The sequence below is a fragment of the Sylvia atricapilla genome, chromosome 4 (assembly GCF_009819655.1).
Source record: "Sylvia atricapilla isolate bSylAtr1 chromosome 4, bSylAtr1.pri, whole genome shotgun sequence".
Classification (NCBI taxonomy): Eukaryota; Metazoa; Chordata; class Aves; order Passeriformes; family Sylviidae; genus Sylvia; species Sylvia atricapilla.
The window spans coordinates 32,865,899-32,882,171 of NC_089143.1; the positions used below are offsets into that span (position 1 = coordinate 32,865,899).

The window sequence follows — 16,273 nt, forward strand, 5'->3', positions numbered from 1 at the left end:
GTCCACCTTGGGTGCAGCCCTGGCCAGGCTCTTGTCGTGCCCAAGGTGTATCCTTAAAGGCCTTCCAATAAATCTCTGCTTTATTCTCTGGCTCTGCCCAGTCTCTGTTCCAGCTCAGCCTTCACAAAGCATCACGGTAACCAAAGGAAGCTGTGGCACAATTTCACCACAAACCCCATTCTCCTCACGCTGATGTGAGAATATTTCCCAGCAAAAGCCTTTGCCCATCATTTCCTCTCCCCTCCCTCGTGGCAAATGGATTTGTAGAGAATTCTCAAAGCCTGACAGAAAGCTCACATGGTCCTTTGTGTCTTTGTGCAAACTCTGAGATGAGAAATGTTGACTTAGAAATGCCATGGGACAGGACAGACACGGGTGGGAGAGAAATGGAACTGGAAACAAGTATTTTTATATGATGACTTTTTATATTTTTAAATGATGACTTTGTAAATAGTCCAGATATTTTGATATAAAATGTGTATTGTAACAGGAACCATGAAGGGTATTTTTAGATTATTTGCTTTATAGCATTTACAGCATTGAGTGGCAAAAGCTGATAGGCCAAAAAAAAAACCCGTTTATAATGTATTGGAATTAGGAAATAGTTTGGCTTCTGATCGTGATGGTGTGAATAATAACATCTGTATTGTCTCACCTTCACATGAGACTGAAAATGGAATAAAGATCTTTAAACACCTCTCAGGAGCCCCATCTTTAAATAAATAATAAAAAAAAAGATAATCCAACACTCCCTCACCTGGATTTCCACTCAGACCCTCCCAGCCTGCTCAGCCTCACCCCCCTCTGCTGCCTCTCCCCCACTGGAATTCTGAATGAACCCTGGGAAGAGCCTGGCTTTGTCACTCTGCAAAATGTAGGTCAAAAGTCTGCGTGGTTTGTCACAGAGAGTGGCTCGTGTGTCATCTGCCTCAGGCAGATGGAACTGAGTCACTGCTGCTGCCTCACTCCTTCCCTCCCTCCCCAGCCCCGGCAGCTTTCTCCTTCCCAAGCCTTTCTCCTTCCTGAGCCTTTCTCCTTCCCAACCTTTTCTTTCTCCTTCCCAACCCTTTCTCCTTCCCATCAGATGCTGGTTAGAAGAGGGCAGTGACATCCAGGAGAGCAGCAGGCCAACGCCTTGTGACAATTCCCTCTTTATTTTTGTGCCTCTTCCCCACCACAGCACCTACCACACCAGCTGCCCCATCCCACAGTGAACAGAAGTTTTCATATCCTTCATTTACCTCCTGTATTTGAAGAAATTATCATTTATAAACACAGAAAAAAAAAAAAAAAGTAAAAAGAGGGTTTTTTTGACCTACAGGGTGTGGGGGAAAGGCTGCCCAGCACTTCCATCCCTGTCTATTTGGGATGATCACCACTGGTCCTCTGGAATTGTTGCTCCTCACATCCCCTCAGGCAGCTCTGATATCAATTCACCTTTAAAAGACTTTAAATCACACAGAAATGATTTGTTTTTGTGCTGGATGCACAAACAGAGCCATTAAAAACCCCTGGTTTGGGGTCAAGGTCAGGAGTCTCCACATGGACAGGAATGGGGAGGAGTTTGAGGTAACACCCACAAAACCACTGATTTTTTTTTTTGTTTCATGGCACTGATTTGGAGGTAAAATACACCAAAAGCAGTTTGACTCCTCTAAAACCCTCCTCTCTGCTCCCATAAGTTCCACATGCAGAGGAATATTGGGGGAAAAAGTCCAGAAAACGGAACTGAGGTGGCCTTGGAGAGCTCACCCAGCCAATCCCTCTGTCCTAAAGCCCCCAAAATAAACCTTTTCTCAGGAACTCCCAAACCCTGCGAGGATTCCACAACCTCCTGCTCCCATACCAAGGGCAGGAATGTCCCCAGGGCTGCTGGTACAGCCCCCAGCACAAGCAGGGGCTGATTCTGCCCAAACAAGGCTTAAATCTGGGCAGAAATAGAAATTATTGTGACAGGAGCAGGGAAGGGGCTGAGGCCCCACAGCTGCTGCTACAAGAACTCACAGGACTGACAAAAAACTTTCATCTAGCTAAAAAAAAAAGACTTTTTTTTGGTTTTAATTGTACGAGAAATTTGTATTTTATCATAGAAACACCAAAAATGTCCTTTGGCAGAGCCCATCTGAACCCCCCCTCATCCTCCCCCTGAACTGCAGGAAGAAGTAGAAATTTAACAGCAGAAATTGGAAATCTAGAGGTAGAAATTTAACAGTTTTTCCCTCTGACCTCTTTGTTGGTGACTCCTGGGGGCAGAGTCCCATGTTTGTAATCCTCCAGCAGCTGCACTGCTTCCTTCAGGCGGCTCTGCAAGAGAAACAGCAGCCAGGAATTCAAAATACAGAATAATAATTCAGAATAACTGTGTCTGCCAGGAAAATCCCACCACGGAATCGTGGCATGGACTGGGATGGAAAGGACCTGCAGGATCATCCAACTTAAATCACCTGGATGGGCAGGGACACCTCCCACTATCCCAGGGTGCTCCATATTCTATTCTATTCTATTCTATTCTATTCTATTCTATTCTATTCTATTCTATTCTATTCTATTCTATTCTATTCTATTCTATTCTTACATTACATTTCATTACATTTCATTACATTTCATTACATTACATTACATCATATACATATGATATAATATAATTGTATTGCATTACATCATATATCCTATAACATTGTATTACATTATTATATATTATTATATATTTTTATAATATATTATATATTATAATATATAATAATATATTATATTATATATAATAATATATAATATATATAATAATATATCACATATATAATAATATATATTATATATTATTATATATCTTGCCTTATATTAACTATTACTTATATTGCATTATTTTATAATAACTAGTATTTATATTATATCATTACATTACATTACATTGCAATACATTATATCATAGATAATATTGCATTACATTATATTACATTATCTATTATACATCTTGCATTATATTATATTAACTATTATTTATATTGCACTATACTATAAGTATTATATATATTGCATTATATCATATATTATATTAACTATTCTATGTCTTGCATTATATTAATTATTATATTATCTATTATATTTAGCATACATAGTACATATAGTAGATACTATATACATGCAATATTATATAGAAAATACATAAAATCAGACATATATATGCACATCAATACATACATTTTTTCGTGAAAGAATATAGATTTCCATAGAACATATACATTTTTTTGAAGTAAAAAACCCCACCAGGCCAGAAAGATTCTTTGGTTTTGCCCAGACTCAAGAGGAATACATCAGGACACAAAGAGCAGCTTCCACAGGGTTAAATCTTACCCAGGCCTGCGGGAAGCAGCAATGACTCCAAAATATTTGAAGTAAACCCCACTTCCCAAAGCCTCCTGCACATTGTCCCTCCTCCAGCTGAGGGACACCAACCTTGGATTGACATTTCGGCCCCAAATCCATAGTTTGGGCAGCTTTTCCAACACTGGTGCTGCAGGACATCCCAGAAACGTGGAATGTTGTCCCCAGGGGTGGGGGTGGCTCCTCTGAGAGCTCCTGGGAGCCTCTCCAGGCTCATTAGGAGCTCACATCCAGGGATCCATGGATGTAGGAAACTCCTTCCCTCCCTTTCCCACCCACATCAAAAGGAGTGTTGTTGTTTCCTCCCTTTTTGGGCAAAACCCTCCCCATTCTGGGCAAAAAACTCCATATCCTGGGCAAAACCCTCCATATTCCAGGCAAAACTCTCCCTATTGCAGACAAAACCCGCCATACCCAAGGCAAAAACCTCCCCATTCTGGGCAAAAAACTCCGTATCATGGGCAAACCCCTCCATATCCTGGATAAAAGCTACCCTATTCTGGGCAAAAATTCCATATTCCAGGCCAAATCCTCCATATTCTGGGCAAACCCCTCCACATTCCAGGCAAAACCATCCACATTCTGGGCAAAGCCGCCCATATTCCAGGCAAAAACCTTCATATCCTGGAGAAAAACCTCCGTATTCCAGGCAAAAACCTTCCTATTCCAGGCAAAAATCTCTATATCTTGGGCAAAACCCCTCCATATTCTGAGCAAAACGAGGGCTCAGGGATTTGTGGTGGTCCAGGTCAGGGTGAGCAGGCACAGGTCCCAGCCCATGTCACCACAGTGATGTCAGAGGTGACATTTCCCAGTTCCTGCTCCATGTCTGGGAGTGTTGGCCTGGAATTGGTTCCCTCTTGGATCAATGTCCCAGGAAGAGCTGCCCACTACCCTTCTCCCATTCTTCCATTAAAATCACGTGGGAAATGGATTTGTAGGGAATTCTCAAAGCCTGACGGAAGGCTCACATGGCATTGTACAGCTGTGTGCAAACTCTGAGTTGAGAAATGCTGACTTAGAAATGCCGTGGAATAGAACAGACATTGGTGAGACAGAAATGGAACTAGAAACAAGTTTCAAAGGATGGGCTTGCAGATAAGACTGGATAGTTTGGAGAAATGAACTAGGAACAATAGTTCTATTGTAGTTCTATTGATAGTTCTACTGTAGTTGGACCCACGAGGGGTAATTTTAGATGGTTGGCTTTAAGGCATTTACAGCATTGAGTGGCAAAAGCTGATAGGCCAAGTAATGCTTATAATGTATTGGAATTAGGAAATAATTTGGCTTCTGCTTGTGATGGGGTGAATTATAACATCTGTACTGTCTCACCCTTCACATGAGACTGAAAATGGAATAAAAGTCTTTAAAATCTCTCTTCAGTTGCCCCATGTCTGGGTCAGGAAAAGGGCATGATCTGACAAAAAATCACAGAATATCCTGACCCCACAAGGGTCACCGAAATCCAGGATTCCCAGAGCTGCTCTGGATTTCTCCCCCCTTTGAGGGGCTTCAGACCCCTCACAGACCCAGAATCCCCTCCCCTGCTGGCACCTTCATTCCCACCCCAAAAGGAACCAGGATCTCCAAGAACAGCACTTAAAGCCAGCATTAGCCCAGATTTTAGTGCCAGGTGTGAGAAATTCCTTTTGTTCTTCTATTCCCATTTTATTGGAGCACTGGGGAATTCCCAAATCCCAGAGCCATCATCTTCTGCAGGTGTTGGAGTCCAGGAATCTCCCAAAGACCAGGCAATCCCATTCCACCTAAAACACTGTGCCTTGCTCCAAAAATCAGCAGATTACTTAATGTATAAAAACTCTCATGACTGGTTAAAAAAACCCAAACCATCCACACTTGCTGAATCTGCCTTGAAAATTAAGCTTAGCTTAAGAAAAAATAACAAGAAAGTAGTAGAGTGAATATTTCCTGGAGAGAGGTGAATTCTTCAAGAACATAAATGTGTCCTGGATGCTTCCATGGGGAAGGCCAGGCACTGGGAATCCTTTGGATGTCTATCCAACATCCCTGATTAAAAAACGAGTCGCTAATTAAGTCAAGTCCTCTTGACACTGGAGAAAAATAGGAGAGTTTTGAGTTGAGGTGGGATTTTCTGGGGATGCAGAAACATCAACTGTGTGAGGTCTTGTTCCTCCAGAAGGGTTTTAGGGTCTCCCACAGGAGAAAGGGCACAGGGGATGAAACCCAACACCATGGTGTTCTAGGTTCCATGGTAAACTAAGAGAGACTCCTCTCCCTCAAGAACTGAGGAAAGATTTTTTTCAAACTGTGAAAATGACTGAAAAATCACAGGTTTTGTCTCTTTATGTTGTTTGTGGGAAAGTGAACAGTTTGTGGGCGAGAGAAAAGAGTTTTGAAAGTTCCATTTTGATTCTTATTTTCTTCTTTTAGTGTGTGTTAACAAATCTATCTTTGTACAATTAAGTTGGGCCTGCCTGCCTTTTTCTCCTAATCCTATCTCACAGCTGGAAAAAACACTTAAACCACTACACTAAATCTGGCAAACAGAATTTGGTGATTGTAAAAGACACGGACACATGGCCAGAATCCAGGGAACTCACAGGCTGCAGCTGGAATCACCAACATGATGCCTTGTGAAGGCTGAGCTGGAACAGAGACTGGGCAGAGCCAGAGAATAAAGCAGAGATTTATTGAAAGGCCTTTAGGATACACCTTGGGCAGGACAAGACCTTGGCCAGGGCTGCACCCAAAATGGACACAAAAATGGTCACAAAATGGTCACAAAATGGACCCCTGGTCATGAGGTCTCACACTTTTATAAGTTTTGGTCCATTTGCACATTGGGGTTTAATTGTCCAATTCCAGCTCCAGGCTGTGAGGTCCCATCCTTCTTGTCCCTCCCTCCAGCCACCCTTGTTTGTGCTTCTGGGGCTGAAAGTTGTCCTTGGTGTGCAGCAGGAAAAGGATTTGTTTTGTGTCCCTGCTGTGTGCAGAGCTGAGTGACACTGAGTGTGAGCTCAGAGCTGCACCCCTGGGCAGCACAGAGCCTGAAATACATGGAAGGTAAAACTGAAGGGATCAGACTCCAGGAAAAGCCACTTCAGGGTGTGATCACTGGGAATAGGTGAAGAGCTGCAGGGCTGAGAAACAAACCAGGTTTTTAGGGTGTTTCAAGCATGTCCAGTCTGCAAGGAGGATCAATCCCATGAGACGACAGCAGGACCTGAGCCTCTTGGAGCTGCTCCTCAGAGCTTTATGCTTTAGCCTCGTTCAAAAATCCCTCTCAGGAAAAGCTTTTCCTTACCAGGACACCAACAACCGGCAATTGTAAAGGATCAGACAAGGTGAAAAGCTGCCAGATCCAGGGAAGCGCAGCCTTGCTCTTCCAGAGCTGGGGAGGAACCGGGGAGTGCCAGCAGCACATCCTGGAGAGCCATTTGTGTTCCTCAGGGGGACGTGGTTTTGTCACTGAAATGACTGAAATTACCTCCAGTCTCGCAAAGGAGCAGCGAGCAGCTCTGAATGGAGAGCTGCAGCAAGGCATGAATGGGGCCTGTGCTGCTATTCCCCCCCCACTCTTCTCTTGAGGAAATCTTAGTAGTTACTATAACAACCCTGGCCAGATCCCATCTTGTTTAGAACGGTGACTAACAGCAAACAAAAAAAAAAGCTCGGGCTGGCTTTTAAAATCGCAGCCTGCCCGAATTCCCTCTCTCAGCTCCCGTGGGGACAGAGGGGAACTTTTGCAGAGAAAGGAGCCCTGCACCAGCACTGCCAGTGGGTCCTGAGGGGGGACAAAAGAGTGGCACAGAAAGTGAACAAAAGTGTTAAACCGAGCTCAGGAGATCCTTTCACGCCGCTCTGAGCCACTCAGGTACTTCCAGCAAATCCCACCCCCAGCCTCCAAATTTAGGGAAAAGTCTCGGTTGCCTCCTATTCCTTCTGAAAAAGTCAAACACGTTCTTTTAACCAGAACCTCAAAAAAAAAAAAAAAAAATCCAGGAGCAAACTTTACCACATGCAACAGCTCCAAATGCCAAGCAGCTCCCTCGCCGGCTTCCAGCACGATGCAGCTCCACTCGATAGCTGCTAATGTCTAACATTACACTTCAGCTCCTTTTTAACAGCAAAAACGAGGTCTGTCTGCAAGGTTGTGCTACTGTTTCAATATTTATTGTTGCTTGGTTTCTCTGCTGCTGTCTGTGGGATGAAGTGTCACTCGAGATTTTACAGCATCTCTGATTAAAAAAAAAAAACCCACAACCACGTTTTGGGTTTGTTTTTTTTCTTTTTTTTTTTTCTTTTTTTCCCCAGAGTGTCTCATTCCTTCCATACCCCCTTCCCTCAGAAAAAAAACCTCGAGCACTTCTAGTGGTGGCTGCTGGGGTCTCAGCTCTCACAATAGGGTGCCAGACAGACCATCTGCACCCGGGGATGTTCTCAGAGAGCTCAGCCCTGCCAGCACCCACCCAGCTCCAGCCTGGGCTGCAGCAGCACAGCCCCAGCCCCTCCACCTGGGCACAGCCTGGCAGGGCTGGGGCTGCCCCGGCCCCAGCACAGCTGGAGAACACCCAGGGCTGGGATTCCAGCTGGGAAAGGAGCAGGGAACGGTCCCTCAGCCTGGCTGGGGATGTGTCATCACACAGTGACCAGGCTGGGAGAGACCTCCAGGATCATCGAGTCCAACCCAACCCCAACACCTCAACTAAACCACAGCCACATCCAGTCTGCTTTAAACACACACAGGGATGGTGACTCCACCACCTCCCCGGGCAGACTATTCCAGTACTTTATCACCCTTTCTGTAAAAACCTTTTCCCTGATATCCAACCTGTATTTCCCTTGGCACAGCTGAAGACTGTGTCCCGTCCTCTCAGCTGCTGCCTGGAGAAAGAGACCAACCCCACCTGAGCAGAGTCCCTTTCAGGGAGTTGTAGAGAGTGAGAAGGTCACCTCTGAGTCTCCTTTTCTCCAGGATAAACAACCCCAGCTCCCTCAGCTGTTCCTCACAGGGTTTGTGTTCCAAACCCTTCACCAGTCTGGTTCTCTACCCTGGATATGCTCAAGCAAAGCACAGCCGGGATGAGCCTCCATCCATGGGATCTACGGCCTGGTTTGGGTCCAAACCCTCCAGCCCTCTGCCAAGGGGCTCCTGGGCACACACTGGAGTTACCAGGGGCCAGGAGAGCACCTGAGCGACCTCCTGGAGAGGGAGAACATGGAACAAACCCCAGCTGCTGCACCCTGATTGGTGTGAGAGACAGAACCACACAGTCCCAGAACTGCTCAGGTTGGAAAAGACCCCTGAGACCATTCCAACCACCCCAGCACTGCCAGGGCCACCACTGACCCCTGTCCCCAAGTGCCACATCCACAGGGCTCCGAAATCCCTCCAGGGATGGGGACTCCAAACCTCCCTGGGCACTTCCAAGGCCTGAGCACCCTTTCCATGAGGAAATTCCTGCTGGTGTCCACCCTGAGCCTCCCCTGGCCCAGGCTGAGGCCGTTCCCTCTCCTCCTGTCCCTGTTCCCTGGGAGCAGAGCCCGACCCCCCCGGCTGTCCCCTCCTGGCAGGGACTTGTGCAGAGCCACAGGGTCCCGCTGAGCCTCCTTCTCTCCAGGCTGGTGCTCAGCAGGAGAAAGAACAACCCCAGCAGGAGATCAGCCCCATCCCTGGGCTGATGGCCACGACAGCACAGGGACAGCTGAGCTGGACCCCACAGACACCTGCAGCCCACAGAGCCCCTCCAGCCAGCCCCGAGCTCTTCCCCTGAGCTCCCACCTTGTCCCCCTGGCTGCGGGGCTGTGTCTGCCTGGCAGATCCTCTTGGATCCCACCAGGAGCCTGCACATGGCTGGGAGCAGCCTCCAGAACCCCATATGTGCCACACAGACCCGGGGAAGTCCCTGTGCCAGGAGCACGACACATTCCTGCCACAAACACGGCGAGCCCAGGGCTGCACGAGGGCTCTGGGAGGACATTCGGGGTGGGCCAGGGCTCAGAGGACAGCCTAGGCCTCACTCTGGGCTCAGACTGGGATTTTGGGGATGTTCTCTGTGAGCCCTACGCTCCATGGGTTCCACCTTCACCCCAGATACGACCTGGACGTGCCCCAACTCAAAGATCCCGTGGCCAGCAGCAGCACCAGCTGTGGAGATCCAGCTGTGGAGATCCTCCAGTGTGGAGATCCAGCTGTGCCCTGCCAGCAGCCACACCCAGTTTTGGGGTTTTGTCTCCCTGCTCCCCGGGATCACGCACACACACACACACACACACACACACGGCAGACTTGACTCCAGCTGGCCCCATTGTATTGGATCCACAGCGACAGACAACAGGAGCCAGAAACTTTTTTTGTTTGAGTGGAGCCAGCAGATGTGACACTGAATAAACACAGACAGTCAATCTGCTGAGTAAGAAGGTATCGTTCGTATAAATAACATACATCTAATCCTGCTTCCATTTTAAACCCAAATATGGGAATGCAAGATGCTCTGCAGATCCGGGCTCTAACAATGAGATAAAGCAAGAGCAGATAACAGACAGCCCCTCCGGAGCTCTCCCGAGTTCTGATTTCACTCGGAATCATTATCAGCTCTTCCTCCAGGAAGAGCTTCCCACAGAGTGTTAACACTGAGTCCAGCCCGATGTCAGGTGGGATGAGTTCACCTGATCAAAATATCTGCTGCCCCCGATGGGCCTTAATTACAGAGCAATTAAAAGCTTTACTCCAAATCATTTTAACCTCCCGGGTCTCCAAGGCAGGTCCTGCACCCCCCGAGGGGACAGGGCTGGGTGACCCCTGCAATGACACATTTCCCACTTGTCGGAGAAGTTTGCAAATCTGCAGCTGCCAGGATGTGATTTCATTAGAGAGGCAGTAATAAGGTGAATTAGCAGCCACCAAAGCTCCCCTTTCAGAGGTGGCAGGGCCGTGTTTGAGGCCCTCTGCCTTCAGGAGCTGCTGCTGGGTGTGATGGGGGTAATTGTTCCCCCCAGAAGGTAAAAGCACAGCTACAACAGGACCCAGCTGTGCTCAGCATCATCCCCCCGAGGATTCCCTCCTCCAGAACCCCTAAAACACAAGGAAGTTTCTAATTGTGTTAAGAACCTGCTTTGCTGAAAAATTAACGAGTGAAGGACGAGTGGCAGCGAAACTGATTATCCTGAGCATCACTCAGGTCCTCACTGGGAGAGGTCCCTCCATCCCTCCTCAGAACACAGCCACCGGCAGCATGCCATGAAGGAGCATCCAAAAAAAAGGATGGAGGAAAACCCAGTGTTCCCACATTTCCCATGGGATTCACCTCCATTCCCATTAGACACTCAATTATCTCTTTTTTCCTGTTTGCCAACCAGCTCCTCCAAGCCAAAGAGGGATTTGTTTGTTCCCTGGGAGCCCCAGGCCTGGGAGATGCAGCCATCTGTCAGTGGGAAGGAGCTCCCTGCACACGCCTGGGGCTCTGCAAACCCTTCCCAGGTTCTCATTTCTGCCCTCAGCCATCAAAGGAAAGCAAAAAACCCCCCAAAACCTTGGAGTTCTACACCTTGGAGTTGCACACCCCAGTTCTCGTGTTGGAATGAGCAGGACAAGCAAAAAGCAGATTTTGTGCCCCAAGGAGTGACCCAGGTGATTATTTTGCCACGAGAATTCTGCAGGGAAAGGGAACTCGTGGGGACATCACCAGAGATGGTGCAGGTCTCCTTGAGGGGAATTCCAACTCCCAGAGGAAAAGCCAGAGGGCATTTCTCTCCCTGGAAAGCCCCCAAGGGAATTCCTGAAGTTCAGCCCTGACCTTCCCAGCCCCAAGGATGGACACCAAAAACCTCCCCCTGCTTTGTTGAGCTCCACTCAGGAACCCAAAACTGCTCAATTTTGACCCAGGATAAAACTGGGCCACTCAGACTTTGTTCTTTCCCAGGTTTAACCTTCTTCAAAGAACCTCATCAAAATCCATCTGGAAAAATGAAGTTACACCAGCTGGTCCCTCTGAATCCACACCCTTTCCAACCTCCCAAAAAAACTGGAAAGGTTTGAAAAGGTGACCACGGGGAGGTGGAGAAAGGTGTGGTTGAGCCAGAAGTGACTCCACGGGGTTCAGAGCAGGAACTGAGCTCAGACACACCCAAAGTTTGTTGTTTGTCATCCAACAAACTGCCACAAGCACGAAAATCCCCTCCAGGAGCAGGAGAGATTCAGGTCTTAAAAAGTGCTGGGAAGGGTCTGGAGCTCCAGGAGGGGCTGAGGGAGCTGGGAAGGGGCTGGAGAATTCCTGAGGGAGCTGGGAAGGGGCTGAGCCTGGAGAGAAGGAGGCTCAGGGGGAACCTGTGGCTCTGCAGAAGCCCCTGTCAGGAGGGGACAGCCAGGGGACGGGATTTGGGATCTGCTCCCAGGGAACAGGGACAGGAGGAGAGGGAACGGCCTCGGGCCAGGCTCAAGGTGGATATTGGGGGAAAAAAAAAAAAAAAAAAAAAAAAAAAAAAAAAAAAAAAAAAAAAGGAAAAAGCAGCTGCCCTTCACTACAAATCCAAAGTTTTCTGGCCAAAGGGCAGAATTCCAAACCAGGAGCAGAATTATTCCTTCCCAAGGGTTCCTCATCACCCTCAGGCGTTACATGATGCAGCAAAGCTGGACAACACTGAATGGGAATGAAGGGGCAGGATCCCCAAATCCTGGTACAAAGAGGGCAGCAACTGAGGAAAAACCACAGCAAAGATCTTCTGGAATGGAGCCCCTGCAGAACTGCCCCACAACCCTCCCCGTTCACTCCTCCATGGGGTTAAAATTCGCTCTCTCATTCCCTCACCTGCATCTTTGCCATGAAAACCTGTAGGAATTTTCCTCCTGAGAAGGAAAAATCAGTGGCAATTTTGCCAAAAAACCCAGTTCAGGGCCTCCCCAGCTGGCAGAGGGAGCTGGGGGTGTGTGGATTCACTGGCGCCTGAAGCAAGGCAAGTTTCTGTTCCAGATTTAACAGCACTCCTTGGGGCAATCAATCACCTGTGAGACACAAACCCACTGGAAACACGGCTTCATTACTTCTGCTGTTCACAGGAGAGATTGTTTTTCATCTCCAGCTGTCTAATAACCAGTCCTTTTCCAAAACAGAGGTGTGCACACATTACCTCAGTCACAAAGAGAGTGCGGGGGTCGATGATGTCCAAGAAGTGCCTGAATCTGCCATAAAATGATGTCTGGAAAACAGGAGACAAAAAAAAAAAAAAAAAAAAAAAAAAAAAAAAAAAAAAAAAAAACCACCATGGTGAGAAATTGCCTTTCAGGGTTTATTTCCTTTGCAGAATGAAATATCAGAATGAAAAGAAATAATATATGAAGTCTTTACTGGTAATTTGGGATAGGAAACCCAAATCACTCCAGGATCTCTCCTTTGGTTCCCAGCAAAACCCTCTGCAGCAGCTTTTTCACTGAGTTATCCCTACACAAACACACTCAGGCTGGATTGTTCCCAATGTGCCACCAAGAATGAGCCCAACCAGACCAGGCTGCTCCACCCAAGCTGGCCCTGAGCACTTCCAGAACCAGGAAAAAAACGTCTGGAAGGAGGAGAAAGGATCTGTGAAACAGGAGGGAAGGTCATGGACAGCTCCAGAGGAAAGGAGACTCAGGATTTAGACAGCTAAAATAAAAATATCAGCAGAATTTGTACCAACTCCAAGCACCAGACCCTGAAATATTGAGGGATTGGGAGTCCTTGGGATACATGAGCACCATCACTCCAACTTCCACGATCCAGAGGGAGGTGAACTCCAGACCCTCAGGCCAAGTGGACACAGGACAGCCCAGCCCAGTGGCCCCTCTGTGGCTGGAGGCTTCTCCACACGACCCTGAGCCCATCAGGGACATCATGGAGCTCAGGGATCCTGGGAATCCTCCATCCTCACGTGGCCCAGCTCCTGCTGGGTTTGTTCTGCAGGAATGGGCTATAAATAAAGGCCTGGAGTGTGGATGGAGCAGCGGGAACAGCGTTTAATCACTGCTGGCACCACTTCCCTGAACGTGCTGCTGCTGCTTCCCTGCTCATCCAGGGATCCTGCCCCCTGATTCCAGCAGAAATCCCTCTCCAGGATGCTGCTGGCCTTCCCACTGCAACCTGTCCTCACTAAACTCTCTTGTTCTTCCACCTTCTGCACTAAAAAAATAAAAACCCTCCAAAAATGGAACAAAACAGCTCCACACAACTCCAGGGGAAAAAAGCACAGCGGTTTTTAATGAGCACGGCTCTAATTAACACTAATTCTGGTACTTTCGAGCGGTTCTGAGCTTGACATTTTTCTGCCTCCCTTTTATTTTGGGAAGTGAGGAGCCTTGCAGATGCCAGCAGCCTCCCCCAGCACCGCTGCCCAACGCCTGCCAGGGGTGCAGGGGGACGTGAGCAATCCCTGACTCAGCCCAGCCACCCTCCAGGCAGCCCACTGCTCATCCCACAGCCCCCACAACAGCCCAGAGCGGTGGGAATTCCTGCTAAACACTTGGAATTTCTGCCTCAAACAACAGCAGGACTGGGGGGGATTTTAAATCTGAGTGGCCATGACTTTCCCCACTGCCTTCAGCACTGTGACACACTGAGAAAAGCAGCATTAAATAGAATTAATTTGAATTAAATGGATCAGTGCATCGGTGTGTTATACCCACTTGACCAAGGAGTAAATGACCAAGGAGAGGGAAGGAGACCTCAAGTTCAAAGGGGCAAGGTAGAAATGTCATTTAAATATTCCCAATTCCCATTTCCCAGCTGCCCAGGCTGGTCCCATGTCCCAGGGTTGGGTTTGGCATTGAGCTCCTGCCCTGCTCTTGCCTGGACAAGCTCAGCAAAGCCCAGCTCAAGCGCAGGTTGGACCAGCTCAGCCCCATCCTGTGTCATCCCAGCCTCACATTCCCTGCTCCCCTCCTGCCCATGGCTGCTGCTGACTCACAGCTGGAGAGCTGAGAGTGCCCAAATCCTGAAATCAGGGATGGGTTGGGATGGAAGGGACCCTAAATCCCACCCAGTGCCACCCCTGCCGTGGCAGGGACACCTCCCACTGTCCCAGGTGTTCCAACCTGGCCTGGGGCACTGCCAGGGATGCAGGGGCAGCCCCAGCAAATCTGGGAATTCCAGCCCAGGGCAGGAGGCAATGAAGGATTTGTTTTGAGGTGGTGCTGCCTGAGCTTGTCCATTCTGTGGTCAGAGAACACCAAAACCACCAAAGAATCTGAGTCTGAACAGGTTTGCCCTGGTTTGGTTGAACTCTGACGAGTCAGGGCCTCATTTCTCCACAAACAGAACCGTGTGAGAACCACCCCAAACAGAACCAGAACCACCCCAAACTGAGCCAGGCTCAAACCCAGAGCCATGAGGGCTCCTTGGGCTCCGTCTCATCACCCTCCCTCCTCCTGCAGTGCCTCTGCCAGGCCTGTCCAGCCCAGAACAAACATCCTTTGTTTCCCTGCACTCCAGCCACCGGACTCGCTGTTTTTTCCTTTTCAGGTGATGTGGAAAGCTCTGCCTCACTGCTTGGCCTCCCAGCATCCAGGGCATTCCCTGCTGCCCAGTTCATTCCCCTGACTAGAAACTAAACGAGTTTTTTCGATTCAAGATTAGTTTTCACCGAGGTGCATACAAAACACAAGGGGAAAAAAAAATCCAAGCAAACAAATAAGCCCCAGAAATTCCCAATAATTCAGAATTTTCTGGGAAATTCTCCGTGAGACCAGTGAGGGGCTGGGCTGGAATTCCCAGATTTGCTGGGGCTGCCCCTGGATCCCTGGGAATGTCCAAGCCCAGGCTGGACATTGGGGCTTGGATCCACCTGGGATGGTGGGAAGTGTCCCTGCCCATGGATGGGATTTAGGGTCCCTTCTCACCCAACCAAAAGCTGTCAGGAGGTGGAAATAGGATGAGAGGATGCAGCCCCTGGACACAGGACCAGCTCAGTTCCCTCACTGTCCACCCAACCCGAATTTCCCTGAGAACTGGAGATGGTTCCCTCCTCCCAGGGTCATCTCCAGCCCTGCTCTCATCCCCACGCCAGGCACGAAGCTGGTGAGATACCCACGAGTTTCTGCTCCCAAAAATCCATCCCTGGGCTCCTTCCCCCTTTAATTCCTGGAGCAGCTGATGTAGTAAACTGGGAGCAAAGCGAATATCACAAATTTCCTGTGATTAATCGGGGCTATTTTGGGACCACTTCTCAGCAGCCTGCAAGCAAGATGAAGTGGTTGGGAATATTAATTCCCTTCCAGGGCACAGCAGCTCGGGACTGAAGCTGGGATCTGGGCCTTGAAGGTCCAGCTGAGCCCAAAAACCACAAGGAAACAACTCCTGGTAGGCTCCAGGGATCTGAGAGAAGGTGAGAGGCCATTAGCGAGGTGTTAATCACCTTCAGGAGGAAAAGAATTCCAAGGAATTCTGTGCTGGGAAGAGCGGGAGGCAAGGACAACTGCACCACTTTAATTACAGCTTGATTTTAAACAGGATTTAATTAAGCCAGAGCAACAAGCGTGCAGGCTCGGGGTGGGGTTGAGCACAAAACCAGGCTCATGTCAGCTTTAAATTAATTAGGAGAGGTTTAAGCTAAAGCAAACAAAATTAAAACAACTGGAGCCATGGAGCAAGGGGACTGTGACAAGGCATAGCCGGGTTTGTGTCATCTGTGGGCTCCTCCAGCCCACTGCAAGTTTGGGCTAAAACTGTGGAGCCTCTTGGATGTCTTTAATTTGGTTTTCCAAACTCACAACATGAGACACAAATGAACAAATTCCCCTTTAAATCCAGCCCTGGGTGATGGGGAAGCCAAGGCAACAGCAGAAGGATGTGGAGCTGCTGGAATAAATCCAGAGCTGCTGCAGGGCTGGAGCCCCTCTGCTCTGAAGCCAGGCTGGGAGAGCTGGGAATGTTCCCCTGGA

The 16,273-nt window shown here is 48.5% G+C and overlaps 1 protein-coding gene across 1 annotated transcript in view; it reads right to left on the reverse strand.

The window, feature by feature from the left end:
- The window catches only part of SFXN5 (sideroflexin 5), a 93,177-nt gene that overhangs the window by 74,010 nt on the left and 2,894 nt on the right, over window positions 1–16,273 (reverse strand). Inside the window, 2 exon segments of the mRNA XM_066317541.1 lie at window positions 2,227–2,304; window positions 12,493–12,561. Of these exon segments, the coding sequence (XP_066173638.1) occupies window positions 2,227–2,304; window positions 12,493–12,561 (147 nt within the window).